This window comes from Nothobranchius furzeri, chromosome 4 (genome assembly GCF_043380555.1).
Source record: "Nothobranchius furzeri strain GRZ-AD chromosome 4, NfurGRZ-RIMD1, whole genome shotgun sequence".
NCBI lineage: Eukaryota > Metazoa > Chordata > Actinopteri > Cyprinodontiformes > Nothobranchiidae > Nothobranchius > Nothobranchius furzeri.
Window position 1 is genome coordinate 18,128,282 of NC_091744.1, and position 16,716 is coordinate 18,144,997.

Consider the following 16,716-nt stretch of genomic DNA (forward strand, 5'->3'; position numbering starts at 1 on the left):
GCAATCATGAAATGAGGTCTGGGAGTTTTTAAGTTTCATTCTTTTATTACATTTTTTTCTTAGATCTGTTAAAAGGTCACCATGGCAGCCTGTGTCTCCAACATCAGCTACACAACGCAGCAAGTGTAAGTTCCAAATACCTGTCTTGACCACTTCATGTATGGTTTTGTAGTTTAAACAGCTAGGCAAAACCTGTTATTTTTTCTCCATAGCCATTTGGATCATCGGTGACAGCTGAGTGAGGCGTGGTGCCCAGAGAGCTGCAGAGACCCTGACGTCCGTGTCTCCTGGTTCGGTTGGGGCGGACTGAGGTGGAAAGACCTTCTCCCCTTCTTTTTCAACTCCATGCATGGAAGAGCAGCTCCTGATGTCCTTCTCATCCACTGTGGCGGCAATGACATGGGGGTGGTCAGCAGTGTGAATCTGGTGAACATGAAGAAGGACCTGCACCGGCTTCACCTTCTACACCCTCATATCACACTGTTGAGAACTGTTCTTCCTTCACAACCCAATGTTCCACTCACTCTGCAGCTCTCTGGGCCCCTTTTATTATTTTAAGTATTTTTTAAATGTCCCGACACTTTGTGTCCTGTTATTTTATAAAATGTGATGTAAAAAAATAAATGTTTTTGCTCAATTACTGGAATTTCTTTGGTTAAGACAAAAAAGGAAGGAAGAATCATTTATGCCAAGTTGTTTCTACAACAGGCCTGTTTTAAGTCCAACAGTTTCTTAGCAGCCAATAGAAATGTGTTCTTTACTAACTTTACTTGGTTTAAAAATCTTACTAAAATAAACAGAGTGCTGTATTGCAAAACCAAATCATACTTGTTATGTAAATATTAGCTTTGTAGATATTTTTTACAGATAGATATTTGTGTGCTAAAAAAAAAAATAACTGCCCGAAGGCAGTGCAGAGTGATATTAGCTAAATTAAGTGAACCACGTCTCTCAAACTTTGGACTCTCTACGAGTCCGAGAGCTCCACGAGCAGTCAGCCCCGTGCGAGAGCCGCGCAGCAGCTAGTAGGCGCCGCATCGGTCAGACATGCACCGGGCTGACCGCCGGGGAGAACCGGGTGGAAGAATGGAACACAGAAGTGTCCCTCCAAGCGCTCCGTCATATTTCAACCCATTTTTATGTTAAATGCACTGGGTTTTACCTTTTTACCCATCGACATATGCCCTATTCATTATTTTACCGTATTTTACATCTAAATTTCATGGTTAAACAGTACATGCTACATGTTAAAATGATAGTTAGCTAGCTACTTCGATATACTCAGCTAGTTTAAAGGCGGCAGTGACCTAAAATACATACATTTGATTTAACTTACCGAAAAAAATGAAGTGGAGACTCCTTGGATGCTCTATTAGTGCAATTAATGCCACAGCAAGTCATTTTGTCCAACAATTGCACAAAAAATATCCAAAAAAGAATACACAAACACAGAGACTCAAAATCCCGGAACAGTTTCCAGGCCAGACCGAGGCTCTACTGAGGCCTGTCCACGGAGCTAGCTCTGTGGTCACGTGGGTCTGATGCTCATTAATTATACAGAATTTTAGGCTTTTAATACACTTAAACAGAAGAGTGAGAAAAAAATTCACCCCCCTCAGAGTTGTCATGAGTGTAAACCAGATCATTTAAACCTAAAACATGTTTTGGTACCAGGCTGTAAACATGTTTATTTCTGCAGCGAAATTGGTATTTTTAACATGGGAGTCAATGAGGATTTGCTCGCTTCTGACACCAGCCCCTAGTGGATGAGGGTGGAACTGCAACTTTTGGTACTTCCGGGTTGAGACCAATTTCTGAGCCGCATTGTGGGGGCTTGGTTCCACACAATGCAACGTGTTTTTGTTTCTTCTCCTACAACACGTTAGCAAAGAAAGACCTCAGCAATTATTGACCTGCCATGCTAGACCTAACTGTGTGTTTTAAAGAACCCCGTCACTCCGTGAATTCTGCTTAGGTTCAAATCTTCAAGGAGCAGCTAACAAAAACGTTACTAGCTACAGTGGTCTAAAAAGAACTCCAAGCCTTTGTGTAGTTGCTCACTAAAACTCATCATCCTTAAAAACTTTTCAAACTTTCAATCAGGATATTTGTTCATAAGTTTGATTTGAAATTTAAAAGGAGAGAGAAGAACGGGCATGTGTGAAGCCTACTAAATCCTTTAATCAAGACTACACTTTGTGAAATCTGATCCTAGATTTAGACATTTATAGTTTTTACTCACATGCTGGAAGAAGGTCGGTTAGGGTTAGGGTTATACTTCTAGAAAACCACTGCGTAGCGGAGCTTAAGGATTTCAAAACATTTAGGTGTTTTTCTTGGGCAAAACAGGGAATACTCAATCCTATCATTCCCTCCCAGTCCTGTAATGCAATCAGCATGTAGTGGTGTAAAAGCAGAGTGTGAAATATGATACGGTACAAGGCAGCAGCACTAACCGTCACCAAGAGATTACTGAACTGTGCAATTTCTAACAATAATTAAAAGGTGATCAATCTGCTCCCCGTCTGAGCCGGGAACACAATTAAAAGAGCTATTATGAACGGTGGTTCTGTGGTGCGAAGGAGGAAGGGGACTGTTGGGAGAGGAGCTGAGCTCAATTAAATCCCACAAGTTTAGACATTGGCCTGTTGGTATGACAGCAGTTTCCTGTCTCTGCCTGCTCCATCCGTCCACAAGACGGAACATTGGGAAAGAACAAAGGAGCAGTCACCAGGCTCTCCCCCACACACACCTCTACCTCCTACCCTGTCCGGAAATCAGTAGGAGTGAGGATTCCAAATAAACGTTCCTGCATGTATGTGAAGACTTTTCAGTTGGCAAACGTCTGGAATTTAGTTCCCATTGAGTATGTTAACCCTTTTCGTTTAGGATCCTTATAAACACGTCACAAACTCTTTTTCACTTTAGTTATAGATCTTTTTTACATTTAGAAATTCACAGTGAGCAATCAGAACTCCTTGTTTTAGGCATTTACCTCGAGTATGTGCTCATCCTGCTGCTCCCTGTCAAGTTTCCTGGAAGTGGTTGAAACCAGACCTGTTGGAAGACAGTCAAGCACAATGAAATCAATCAGAAATGATAAGGCAAGCAAAGCATAAACCAAACAGAGTTTGGGACAAAACATGGAAAAACTAGGTTTGGGTTTTTTTTTAGTCTAGGTTCTGAAGAAAATCACAATTTCGTTTGTATTAAATGAACTGCTATCAGACATGAGAAAGACACAACAAAGCAGCAATATTTGACTGAAAGTACAACTATTTCAGTGTTATCACTCGCTGTAGGCTACACTAGTCTGAACTCTGATGGTTATCTCATCTGTCAGCCTTGAGTAAAAACACCCGAGTTCTGAGGCAGCACTTTGCTTGTGGTCTTCCCCGCTGCCAGACAGCCCTCCACGCTGTCTGACATGTGCGAAAAATCACAAAGATTTGCAAACAGCACCCCAACAACAGTGCAGCCTTGACACCCTACTTTTAGTTTCTCCACAAGCTGAATAAATAGACGACTGGATGGCATCAGCACTTTATAGTACACACAGAGACATTCCAGAAAAGATCCTGCTGTCTGCTCTAATGTTTTAAGTAGCCTGATTGATGTCAAGTGACACTAAAACCAAAGGGAATGCTGATAATAGCAAAAATAAAGCAAGCTGGGGTCTGTGAGTTCCTGGCTAATGCAATTTTACACCGCGCTCACAAACAAGGCCAGATTGGATCAGCAGTTACATTTCTCCATCATAGGCAGCATTCAGCTCTCACTCCCAGAGTAATTGCAACTTTGTAGATGCTCAAATGTAGAGTAGGCATGCCAGCTCAAACCGCAGCAGAGTTTTTTTCTGCTAGCCACACTGCGTCCGATTAGCATACGTAAAGGACTTCGGAAACCCAAGCCCATCAATGGCACATACGCCTGCATCAGGAATAGCTGGCCACGACTTGTGGGTCCACAGAAATAACCCTACCCGTACTAAGATTGAAGGATATGAAAGAGGCACCCTTGCTCCCTCTCCTTTTTTAAATCCACTTCAATTCCTCATCTACTTGGCGATCATGCTTTGGCGATCATGCTTGCTCACTTGCAGCCATTTTTATATTTTACATCTCTTCTCACTAAAGAAAATGCAAAAATGAACGGTAAAAAAGAACTATAAAATAAACCGGGCCCATTTACCTACAGTTACAAATTCTCCCACCAATCAGTGAGCAAAACAGATGTCCCAACACTGACATTACAAATTGGGGTAAATAAATTTTGCGTGTCCAAGGGGGATTATTCTCAGGCGTGCTGAGCGTAGTCTGAAACCTCAGCGTGGCTTACACGAGCGAGCGTTATCATCAAAACAAATAATTCTGCTGCGCCACATCAAAACAGGCCACACTGACCAATTATTCATGTGCTTCAACAGGGCCGGAGATGATGGATGATAATGTTTTTAAGCTCCCCTGTGTGCTGCGTTAGGCAACTCTTTACATGTATTCCACAGCAGAATACAGATCAAAGCATTAGCTTCAGCAAGTCTACATGTCTTCTTTATTATTTATCTTCAAATCAGCTGCTTCACCAAACCCATAATCACAAAATGTTGCCTTTTGTGCAGCAAGAAAACTATTTTCAGTGTACCCAAAAGTCATTCTGGGGAGGAGGAAACTAGGCTAGTTTTAGCTTTTTATGAAAAGTGTTGAAAACTCAAGCTGCTTACACATATTTAGGAAATTTGTGTTGGTTAAGGCAGGTAAATGTTTTCCTTCAGTTAGTGCTTTTGATATGGATGAGAAATTGTTTAAAGTACACACTTATGTGCACATTACAAAGGAAAATAAAAAGTAATTGGAAAAGTATTTTTGCAATAGGAAATTAGGCTGAAGTCAGTCTAAGGACAGCTACATTTATCAGCAGTCTGAGAACATTTAAATCTAACAAAAATTTCAAACAAGTGTAAAAAAAACTTTCATCAAGGTTCACTTCTCAGCTGAAAAAAATCCCAGCATAGCTGTTTTGGTGCTGGTTTAGCTTGGTGCAGGATGGGATGCTGGTCTAGCATCTAACCACCAGCATCCCATCACCGAAACACAACATATGCTGTTTTTCAGCAGGGTTAAATGATAGTTTACACTGTTATTTCAGTAGGAATTTTATAAAATTCTATGAATTTCCAGCAGAAAGTTTTCCAACACCTAGTATCTTTTCCCTCAGAATGATGGTGCGTTCCAGTTGTCCTCGGAACTCGGAATTTCTGAGCAGGAAGTAGGGCTGGGCGATATGACGATTTTAGACCGTTTTACGATCCACACATCTGACGGTCTGTCATTTTTGAGAGACCGTTTTATCACGATTCACAGCTCTGCTGTTGAATTTCTGCCTCTGAATGAAAAGGGAACTTACCCCAGGCGAATGACACGCCTTTGTTTGACCCTTAACCAATCCGAGTGAGTCATAGTAATATATTAGTGCCCCGCTTGTTTTCATTTGTGTGCGAACAAACATGGCTTCGCCGCGGCTGAGCGACAACGAGGTTTTCGTTCCGAAGAGGAACGCAGGGTTTCCTTAGCGCGCGGCGCTAACAACTTAGTGACGTGACATGTCTCGGAGAAAGCGTGAAAACACGTTGGACGCTTCTTCTGAAGCAGGAAAATAACACCGCTTCTTAAGCAGAGCACGACGTCGCCTCGGCTCGTTCACCCTCTGCCGAGCCGGTGTCGGTACCGGACTGAGCTCGGTCACTGGGTCGCTGGAGCTGCCCCGTGACTGGCTGATGGAAAACCAGAGGGTTTCATCAGACTCATAGTTTCTTGTTTTTGTTGGGGACCCCCTGTATTTTACCGCTCCCTCCTGCAGTCTTCCTCTATTAACATTTAAAATGATTCTGTAAACTCCGTGTATCAATAGAAACAATCTCCGCCTCTGCCAGCTGCAGTAAATGTAGTCTCCAAATAATAAGAGGTGCATTCATCTGTGTATCTCCTTTGATCCGCATTAGTGATATTTTCAGCACCAGAACAGTGAAGCAAAGAAAGATTCCTGAGTTTGTTAGTAATTTTATTTATTAGGTGCATCTAACCTGTTCTATTTTTCTCTGAAATGAGATCAAATCAGTGCTTCTATGGGTTGTCTCCAATCTGCACTGGAAAATTTTACTTTATTTAGAGACTTGTTGCAGAAAATATTCAGAATGCGCAGTTTTTTGCTACCACAAGCGATCTCTGGTCCAGCCGCACATCAGAGCCGTATTTGAGCTTAACTATCCACTACATGAGCAACTGGGGGCTACATAGTATTTTGAACAAGTTAATGTTTGCACAATACGTTTGCAATTGACATGTTTGCACTTTAAATAAGTTTACGATTTTAATTTATGTTAAGTTACTTGAAAAACGAGAAAAACTGATTTTTGTAATTGTTTCTCTCAGGGCTTTTATCATCTCTGGTGTGAGTTTAAAATATAAGTATGTTAGTACTGTGTTGATTATCCCTAATATGAATAAATGTTTGTTTATTCAATGTTTCTCTTCTTTAATACGCAATTGAGGTTATGCTATTCATGGATAAAAAATCGTGATAAAGTCTAAATCGTGATAAAATATTGGAAAAATCGTGATATTCTATTTTTGCCATATCGCCCAACCCTAGCAGGAAGTGACGTAACGAGCTCGTTTTGCGGTCCAGCTTCCAACTCGGACAAAATGGATGCCACCAGTGTTGTTGAGTGCTAAACCAAAAGAATTATAAAACCAAGTATTCTCAGCATCTAAATGATAGTGACACACATGCCTTTCGACAGTTGCCACATACAACCAGAAAAACATTGCAAATCAAATGTAAACAACGCCAGGAGAAGTAAAAGCCATAAACTACTGTCAAATTTGGTGACAATGTTACAATTTTCAACAACGTAACTATTGATAACAACAATAAACAATTTACCAGTGCTGTTAAATAGCAAAAAGAAAGAAAGCAGAACATATAAATGAGAAAAAAATAAAGACGATAACTACTTTCTGGTAGCACTGGGGGCAGTCATCTTTAAATTTGACATCTCGGGGTCCTCTGAAACCTACGAGCTTGCAGCTCGGAATTCTGAGTTCATTGCGTCATTTTTGACTAGCTTATCTCGAAAAAACAAGTTCTGAGGACAACTTGAACGCACCATGAGTTTGAGTTCCTTGAAGGTTGTTTTCTTCCTGCACAAAAGCTTACATTTTGAGATGCATTGTATTGGTCAAGCAGCTGATTTTAAGGTCGACATCTAGACTAATACCTTGATCTGTATTCTACTTGTTTCAAAACAACAGTAACAGCAACCCTGCCATGTTTAGCTGTTAGCTTGTTTATCCGTTAAGAGCTATTGTATAAGCTGTTCATGTCTAGTTTTTCAGATTACGTTTCTGACAATAAAACAATGATGGCTGCTTTAATCACACCAAAACACATCATCAATCCCACTTGTTTGTTGAAACTTTTCTAGATTCTGCTTCAGTGTTTTATTGGATAAATTCAATTTTTTCATAGCTAGCCATGTTTTTTCTTTTGGTTATGCAGGGCATTGAGTGGTTGAGATGTTTAATGGATTACAAAATAAGTGGCCTTCCCAAAGTCTCATAGGTACTGTAATAAATGTAAATTATGGCAGTCTTTTGAGAAGTGATAGAAGAAAATAAAGATTCACAAATATTTAATAGCATTATTTTAATCCAAGAAGTTAGATTGTACATTTTTGACAAATGGGGGCAATACAGGCTAATTTAGTAAAAAAAATAAATAAATAAAATAAATTGTTGCCCTGAACAGATAGCAGATGTCCACAAGAGGAAAGTGGTTTCTGTTGGTGTGAAATGAAATTATAGCAGAGTTAATGCAAATTTTCTCACCAGCTGTGGTTGTCATTATATGATGGTATTATGCTAATTTGTTTTCAGGCTTGTAGATGCTCATATCTCCATTATCCAGGAGACTTACTTTTAGGGGTGAAATTAGGTGATTAGTTTGTTGCTCATTAATGCTTATTGGTTACTGCATTGCTGGAAATTAATGAGGATGCCTCCATATGTATTTACTGTACTGGATGTGTGATAGATGCTTTTATTATTTACCACTCTGGGTATGTGGACTGAACTGATAACTAGTTTAAAGTAATTTTAGTCTTGCTCCAAACCAAGTGAGCTTAGCTTTTTAACAAGAAATTGTCTTGGTTTTAGCAGTGCAAATGTGTCAGTTAGTCACATCTGCGACATTTTTAATGTCTGCATTAAGACTATTGGATTGTTTTCATTAAAAACTGTTGGCAAAAAACATAGGGGGTTGTTGTGGCCTGAAATTATGTTCTTCATTCTGGTTTCACTTTGTTTGACATGTTCCCAGCTCGCTTACCATGTGGTTATGGGGCATGCCTTCCATTTTACCATCCAAACACGCATATCCCTTTCAGAGAAAGAATTTACAAAGACACGTTCATTTAGCCACACTGGATCATCACTGGACATGATCCCTGGGTTCTGCTGGCACTACAGTTTGTCAGAGATGGTGCATACCTTTCTAGTACTACCTAAATGTTAAGAAACTGTCAAATAACTGGTTAGTGAGCCAGAGTTGGCCAAAGAAGAACACACACACAAACATTCCACACACTCACAGGCGTGGGCTGAGCTGGGCCGACAGTAATTACAGCCATGCTGTTTTGAGACTGGGAGTAAAGCAACAGCAAAGAAGCAGTGGCACTCTCAGCACTTCAACAACTGCTTCAAAATTGAGACCCGAAGGGGATTTAAGAGTTCGGAAGACTGTCAGTGTGGTTCACATTTGTTTACCGTTGCAGTGATTAGCTAAGGGAGTAATACAAAATAAAACTGTTGTATTACAAATAAAGTCCATACATGGATTGCCGCTGGTACTTTAGGAGAGGAACAGTTTGTCCTCCTTTACTAACTGAACTGAACAAAACACACTGATAACTGACTCCACTGAAAGGGAATGCAATGTTGGGGCTTCCCTTGAAACGTCTGTGTAGTACAACAAATATTCTGTCTCATATCAACTCAAGCAGAGTAATATACAAGCTAATTTAAACTTATTCATGTATAGATGAGACCTTTGCAAAATGAATAAAAAGTATTAAATAGGAGGATCTGTGTTCATCCTGGGATTGAACTACCTCAGCACCTTAACAGCTGCAAGACTTATCAGTAATTTGAACTGACAGTCATGTTGGTACAGACAAGTCTACGGTGGATTAGGGTTCCTATGTGTGAATATAATTAAAACTCAATGAATGGAACTTATTTTAGTGCAAATACACTTTTGACTCATGTTCAAATATGCATACATGAATGAAATATGGAATAAGCCAAGAATCATATTTTTATTCCTTTTTTGTTGGCTGTTTTTAGTTTGATGCCCTTGTTTTTATTCCACTTTGTCTTGTTTTATTATCTAGACCACTGTTGTAAAGCTCTTTGGTGCAGCCATGTCTGTGTTTAAGGTGCTTAAAGAAATTGACATTGACAAACAAAGTATAAGATTTCTAGCGTAGAATAGAAGCAGAATAATTTTGCTTGCATGTCAATCCCAAAATTCTCCATTGGAACCTCCGCAGCCCCGCCCATTATTGCAGATGGCCAATCAATTTATTTATTTAGAAAAAATTGTAATTTAGTCTTTTTCCCTGCTTCTTCCAAGAAGTATGGCAGACTGTCCTATTGATAGACATCCTTAGCGGTCCAATCACAGCACTCTCTTGGTTTGGTGGGCCAATCACAGCAAGATGTTGCGACTGAGCAAAACTAACATGGCGACGAGTCCGTAGCTGTCCAATCGGTCCTATATTGGTTTAGATGGCACAGCACTGTTGGTGGGCAGGATGTTACTGTAAAAACCCTAGATGGCGATAGGTTGTTTAAAACGCCTTCATCAACTTTGGAGTATTTTGACTTGGGCTTTCCTTTGAGTCAAGAGCAGATGGATGTATTTGCATCTTCTTTGGTGTAGTATGGCGGACTGCTCATTGACTGACATCCATAAAGGTGAGTTGTTTGTTATCCCATAGCATACAGAGAAAGAGTGACCAGACTATATTTTCACATAGGATGGGTTGCCAGGCTATATGATTTCAGCTTTCTCACCACTAGTGATGATTATAAAAAGGTATCTAAATTTATGGAAAATGCCAAGCCTTTGGTATAAGACCAAGATAGCATTAGTGATAATGATGCTGTTATTATTCAGAACCACAACCAACCAAGACACATTATTTGGAAAATTTTTATCGCCACTTTTTTATGACCAATAATCCACATGAGAGTTGCGACAAGTGTTTGCTCTGAAATCACTGGAAACATCAGGAAGTTGTTGGAAGTATCTGTTTCCTATCTCACTTCCTGTGATAGCAGCTGGGGCGTTGGTAAACCACTGATAAAACTAGCAAGCGTGTGTGCTTTGTGTCCTAAACCAAAAAGCCTGTACTGAAAGTTTATTTCATCTCTGACTGAAAAACTTCCCTTTTTTGGCTTCAACAATGAAAAATGCTCATTGACCAACATTTAGCTGGTTAGCTTTAATAAAGATTCATGTCAATAGTTGTGAAAACAAGACAATTTGCCTTCATTTCAGCTGATCCACCAAAACAATTTACTGCAAAATAAATCTTGTACAGACAGCCCCACCTGTTTAGTACTCCTGTAAAAGCTGAAACTACGTCATTTATGACCACAAACGTAGACAGGGTGGAGTTTTTAAGCATCAATCTACTCATCATAAAATTATGATAATCTACTTTCAAAAGTCAACGAATATTTTTGCAAAGTTCACGTACTGAGTATGTAGTACAATCTTTGCACTAGCTGTTCTTCCTTGGTGCAGGCATGGAAAACTTCCTGTGCCGTGAGCGTGTGTGTTCTGACTTCTTGTTCTGCCTGGTTGCTCTTTCCTAACACATTTGTGTTCCAGCATGAAATCTCTAGTTAAAGTCTGCAGCACAGCAGAAGCGTTTCGGAGGAGGCAGGAAATGATTCAGCTGGTAATGAACACGCCTCGCTCTCCCACAGAAAAGGTGGGAAACTCTAGGGAGACAACGTAAAACTGGATGGGGAACGAGCCGAGTGTCTCAAGTGATGCGTATGAAAATAATATTGTACTTTAACCTTTCACACACACACTCATACATATATTTATATGTCTGGATCCTGATGTGATCTATTGACAAAGAGCCTATCGCTCTTTATCCAGGAAATTCGATACTCTAGCAGCCAAATCAAGGCTGAGGAGGAGCTTAAAACAACTGTAGTCACGTCCCCGTGTAGGATACCATCTCAACCTGACAACTGCTTCATCTTTTTTCATTCTTTCACTTGAACGGTATTATTCAAATTTCATGATCTCGAGCTGATTTTGAAAACCTAATTCCTATGCTGCTGGCAGGCATAATAATCTTTTCTCTTTGCAGCTTGCCCTGGTTTATTTCTACCCACTTCAATCCTTTCCAAAAGAAGGTGATGTGCAAAAGTGCCTTCGAGATTGGAAGGCTGGCCTTGCACTTAAATGACAAAATCAGGCAACATCCGAGACTTGTTTATTTGGCAGAAATATAGTAGACCTAAGCTTTTGATCCTGGGCTTTACAGAACCAATGTGGGAATACGTGGAAAAAGGGGGCAACCAACACCACCCAAGGCGTAAAATTAAGTCTTTTTCTGTATTTGTTTAGGGGCTGAGCATTTCCCACCATAGATCCTGTTAGCCTGGAAGAAAAGCCTATGAAGTTTCATAACACACACAAAAACACAGGCCTCAGCATCTTTTCCTTTGGCCCCACCACTTTAGAGATCTTCTGTAGACGTGCCAAGATGGGGCCTATGCTTTCGATACCATTTTAGAACATGTAATTAGAGAGCCTTGCATGCTGTAAATTAAAACATTTTCACAAACGTGTAATATGTGGTGAGCGGTGTTGTATTGAGTTTAAAATGCAAAGAGATGCAAGGCTATTTTGAGCAGTTTCACACCACTGATTTAAGTAAATAAATCTCGTTTTATGTCTTCGCCAAATTTTCGAAAAAGCTACGAGTAAAAATCTAAACTTTCAAGCACGAATTCAACAAAGTTTTCTCTTTTCAAACTCGTCTTAGCTCTACATGATGCAAGCGGCAGTGATATCCCAGTGATAAAAATTTTAACACGCTTTGATATGCATGAATGTGTCTCATCCTTCTGCCTCTGTGTATTTCCCGCTTTTTTGTTAACTGAGCTCCACTGACAGTCATAAAAAATAAAAGACATATCAAAATTTCACTGTAAAGAGCTGCTGCCTAACATCAAATGTCACCATAAGCATTATTAAATAATCTGTTATCTATCGGTGGGGTAGGAGAACCTTATCTCACTACTAAATAAGCGATGCATTAACGGTTTACTGTCAGCTTTTATGAAAATCTGTATGCAATGAGAAAATAATACATTGTTTAAGTGCACTTCATCAAATAATTGAGTTTTAAAAATTGTGCAGTGATTGTAAGGAGTTTGTTGGGTACACAGAGACAGAAAACGGGGTGTGTCTGTGACATCATACAATGAGTTTTCTTTATTGTGTGAGATCTGCTCGTGTTTCAAAACTGTTATTTATGACTCCTCTGTTGGAAGATGTATAAAAATGAATTCATAGTGGTTTTCCTTTTTAACATAAAAGACTTCTTATCAGCCTGAGTAAGCACATCCTTTCATGCATGCAGACAAAACAAAAACCATATGGGCATACCACCGTTTTTTTATCTTTTCTTTTTTCTGTTCCTGTATAAGAGTAAAGACACTCCATGGGTTTTATTTTGGAGGAAGCTTAAACGATGAAACCTTATTTGGTCAGAAAATTCACATAGTCACTTCCAACAAAAATAACTCTAGTTTGGAGATGGGACTACCTTGGGAAACAAGACCACCCACGTGAAGTTGAGACAGACTGGAGCAACTGCTGCTACAATCCCCTCCCCATCTCATTTTTGGCTGAATTCAGAGAAGTGACCTGTGTAGCTCAGGCACAGTTGCCAACTTCAACTGCCTCAATTTAGAAGCATCTTAACTTCTTTTAAACTTTTTTGCTTTAGAAGTGCAATAAAAGCTGTGAACGTACAAAAAAAGTGTCACTGTGCACCTATCACAAAGATTTCTTTCTGCCACACCACTGAATATGGCCCATTCGATCCACTTTAAAAGATGTTAATGAAATATTAATCATCACATCACTTTCAGAGGACCACGTGAGGACACACTTTAGAGTGTTAGAGTGCAACTCGCCAAATATGCTGCTCATAGTGTTTAAAGGGAAACAGGAGCCCGGTTGACGCTTGTCTCTCGTCAGCCAGTCACAACAACGTAAAGAGACCTTTGTGCTTGGCTCATAGTATAGTTTAACCTTCCTGACCTTCCACTGCATATTAGGACCTCTACATCTGTGGTGGTTTTTAAAGCAAGCCTAAAAACTAACTTTTATGATCTGGCGTTTAACTAGTCTTTTATGCAATCTTATCTTATTGTATTCCTGGTTTTTATTTTGTTTTAACTTGTTTTTCTGTTCAATAGTTTTTTCAAAATGTTCTTAATTTTTATTGTTCTGTAAAGCCCCTTGGTGGTGTGCCTTTGTCTGTAAGGCGCTATATAAATTAAATAGCGTGTCCATGTTGTGAAGCAATTCTCTGCCGGGACAGCAGAGGGCGCAGCACTTTTCTGGCACATCCTGCTATTATTGCAGTCACGTCTCTAGTGTGTTTACATTGTCTCTATGTAGTTCAGAGATTTTTAAAACGGAACAACTTGCCCTCCACCTCTTCATCCAGGCACGTCCTCTAACTCACGCTTCCTGTAATTTCCTGACACAAATAAAAAGTTTGCTGCATATCTTTGTACTCCTTTGGTCACGGGTATATTAACGTTTATGCCGTTGGACTTTTTTTACGAGACGTTCTTCAATCTGCCCCGTGTCTGTCGCTAGATATGTTCTGCTCTCATTTTATTTCTTTGAAGCAGAATGGAGGTGCTGTTGACAAAGTTAAAGAAACGGTGTCCTGACCAATCACAGGCTGCCAATCTCCATTGCTTTTGACGGATATTTAGAAAAGTGGGCTCTACTCCATCTGTCCTTGCATGCCTGTTGGAAAGCTATTGCGACAATGGAAAATTGAGTTGCTTGTCTTCATACCGACGCAGACAGAGAAGTATAAACCAGCCTTAAGACCATTGCTAAAATAATGTGCTTTCCTAGCTTTATCATTAATGTCTTTGTATTGTAAGCATTCAGCTACATTTAGCCACAATTTGCTCTTTAAAACCAAATTCAACTCAAGCTGTGAAGAGGCATCCATCCATCTATCCATTCTTTTCTGCTTATCCAGAATCAGGTTGTGGGGGAAGCTGCCTTAAGGTTGGTTTATGCTTGACGCATCCGCGAGGTTTGCACGGCACCGTGTGGCAAACTCGCGTCATGTTAACAACCACGCCCCTCCACCGCGCCTCCGCACGGCCCAAATTTTCCGCACCGCGCACCTAGTAAATTTTCTAACCACGCGGTTACACACACGGAAAAACATGGCGGACTGGCAAGAACTAGTTATGGCAGAGGTTCGTAAATACAGACATTTGTATGATTCAGCTCTCAGAGATCACCGTGATCAACATGTTGTTAATAATTCTTGGAGAGAAATAGCTCACACTGTCGGAAAAGACGAGGACGCTGTTAAAAATGCTGGAATACCATGTTGTAAACAGTCATTTCTACTTCTACTATGGTGTAGTGTTGGATGCATGCCATAGAGCTCCATGCTGCCCCCTACAATTTGGGAGAATATTGGCTCACCGCAGAGACAAGCCGCATGAACCATAAACGCTGCAAGTTGTGAAGCGTGTTCCAGCCGCGAGCCGCATCACCAAGCGGAAAGTGAATGCGTCGAGCATAAACCAAGCTTGAGCACAGACTTCCCTCTCCGATACTCTCCGGTACAAAGCTCGCATCACTGCAGATGCAGCGCCAATCAGCCTATTGATCTTGTGCTTCAACTTTCAAGACCCCAAAATACTTAAACTACACCATCTGGGGCAGGACCTCATCCCTGACCTGGAGAAGGCATTCTACCCTTTTTGGACTCAAGACCATGGTCTTGGATTTAGAGGAGCTGATTCTCATCCCAGCTGATTCACTTTCAGTATGACAAAGCATCTTAAACAAATATTTTCATTCCATAAATTGTGCTCCTACCTGTCTTGGAGTTTATGGTGAAGAACCCCTGGGGATTTCCACTGGTGATCCTGTAGGTGAGCTTATCACTGGACTTGGTATCTGGATCAACAGCATTTATCAGGATGATGGACACATCTTTTGGTGAGTTCTCCATGATAGATGGGTAATAGACGGGTTCGGAGGTTTGAGGTGCATTGTCATTGACATCCTGGACCTCGATGTAAACCTCAACAAAAGAAGACAGCGGTACCACGCCACGATCCGTTGCATAGACTGTGAGCCAGTAGTGAGGTGTGGTCTCGTGGTCCAGCAGTTCTTTCGTTCGAATAACACCTAAAAAAAACAAAGAATGGGAAAGAGTATTCACTGTCTGAAATATCAGTGATCACTGAAATCCATTTCTAATAAGTAAAAAGAAAAAAAAACACAATGGTGAACAGCCTCTGGCTCTCAACCGGAAGTTGTATTGATTAGTTGAAACATGTCAAGGTGAAACATTAACAACTAAAAGCTTGTGTTGTTGTGTGCTTGTGTTTCTGTGTTTACACACCACTGCCATACAGAGGCTCTAACCTTCAGCTGAGCAAACAAAAGCTTTCAAACCAGGATATACGAGTACTACAGGAGGACAAAGAGTAAACAAAGTGGTGAATGAGGAGATCCTGTGAGCTGAAAGAATCATGGCTGTCTATATGACCCTGAAAGTGATGGAAATGACACAAAACAAGTATGATCCAATGTCTGCCACCTTCAATCAACAGCTTAGACACATGTATGGTTGAGTATGACCAGAAATGTTTCCCGTTGATCTTCTGTAGAAAAAGCTGACAGTAAAGTCCACATCCATGACTTGAGCTGTTATAATGCTTTTTATCTCTAAGTTCCACACATCATGCTGGCGCTTCTTTCAAACGTGAACGTGAGTCCGCTCGGTGTCGTTAAGCAGCTGATAATAACCGGGCTGACTCCGACACGTGCCGGTGAATCAACCCACCGTTAGCCCCAGGCTCCGGTTAGCTTCCAGCTAAAAGGCTACAGCTCTCTCCTCCCAGTCCCACCCTGCTAAAGAGGGCCTGGAAAAGTTCCCCCACACATTAAAGTGATTTTTCATTTATGAGCTTTTATAACCTTGTTAATCAAGATAGTTGATTTGTTGCTGCACATAAACTGTCAGAAGCTCTGCTAGCCGGGTATCTTAAGAGGAGCTAGTTCAGTTTGTTAGCTTGTTATCAGAATCATAGTTGCAGTTTCATCATCTGAGCTGCTTTTTAAGATCTAGGTAAACTTGTTTAATTTGGGGTTAAAAACAAACATTTTCACATATTTTCCATGTAGTTTTTTTTGCCAGTTCCTCTTCTGAAAGGTAGACAATTGTTTTTCTCTTTCCCTCAGAAAATCTTAATATTCTCCTAGTTTGGCCCAGCACAGTTCACTTCCCAATTACAGCAACAGCCTTATATCATAACCACATAAGTGGAGAAAATGTTC

The 16,716-nt window shown here is 40.4% G+C and overlaps 1 protein-coding gene across 15 annotated transcripts in view; it reads right to left on the minus strand.

Annotated features, from left to right (window-relative positions):
* Positions 1-16,716, minus strand: part of fat1a (FAT atypical cadherin 1a) — a 117,321-nt gene that overhangs the window by 61,479 nt on the left and 39,126 nt on the right. For all 15 annotated transcript variants that reach the window (XR_001573322.3, XR_008563865.2, XR_008563866.2 and 12 more), the window contains exons 3-4: positions 15,247-15,561; positions 2,996-3,057 (exon numbers count right to left, since the gene is read on the minus strand). Coding sequence is in view for 9 of the 15 variants with exons in the window: in XM_015963864.3 (XP_015819350.1) it covers positions 2,996-3,057; positions 15,247-15,561 (377 nt within the window). In the remaining 6 variants the exon portion in view is untranslated. The remainder of the gene's footprint in view (positions 1-2,995; positions 3,058-15,246; positions 15,562-16,716) is intronic.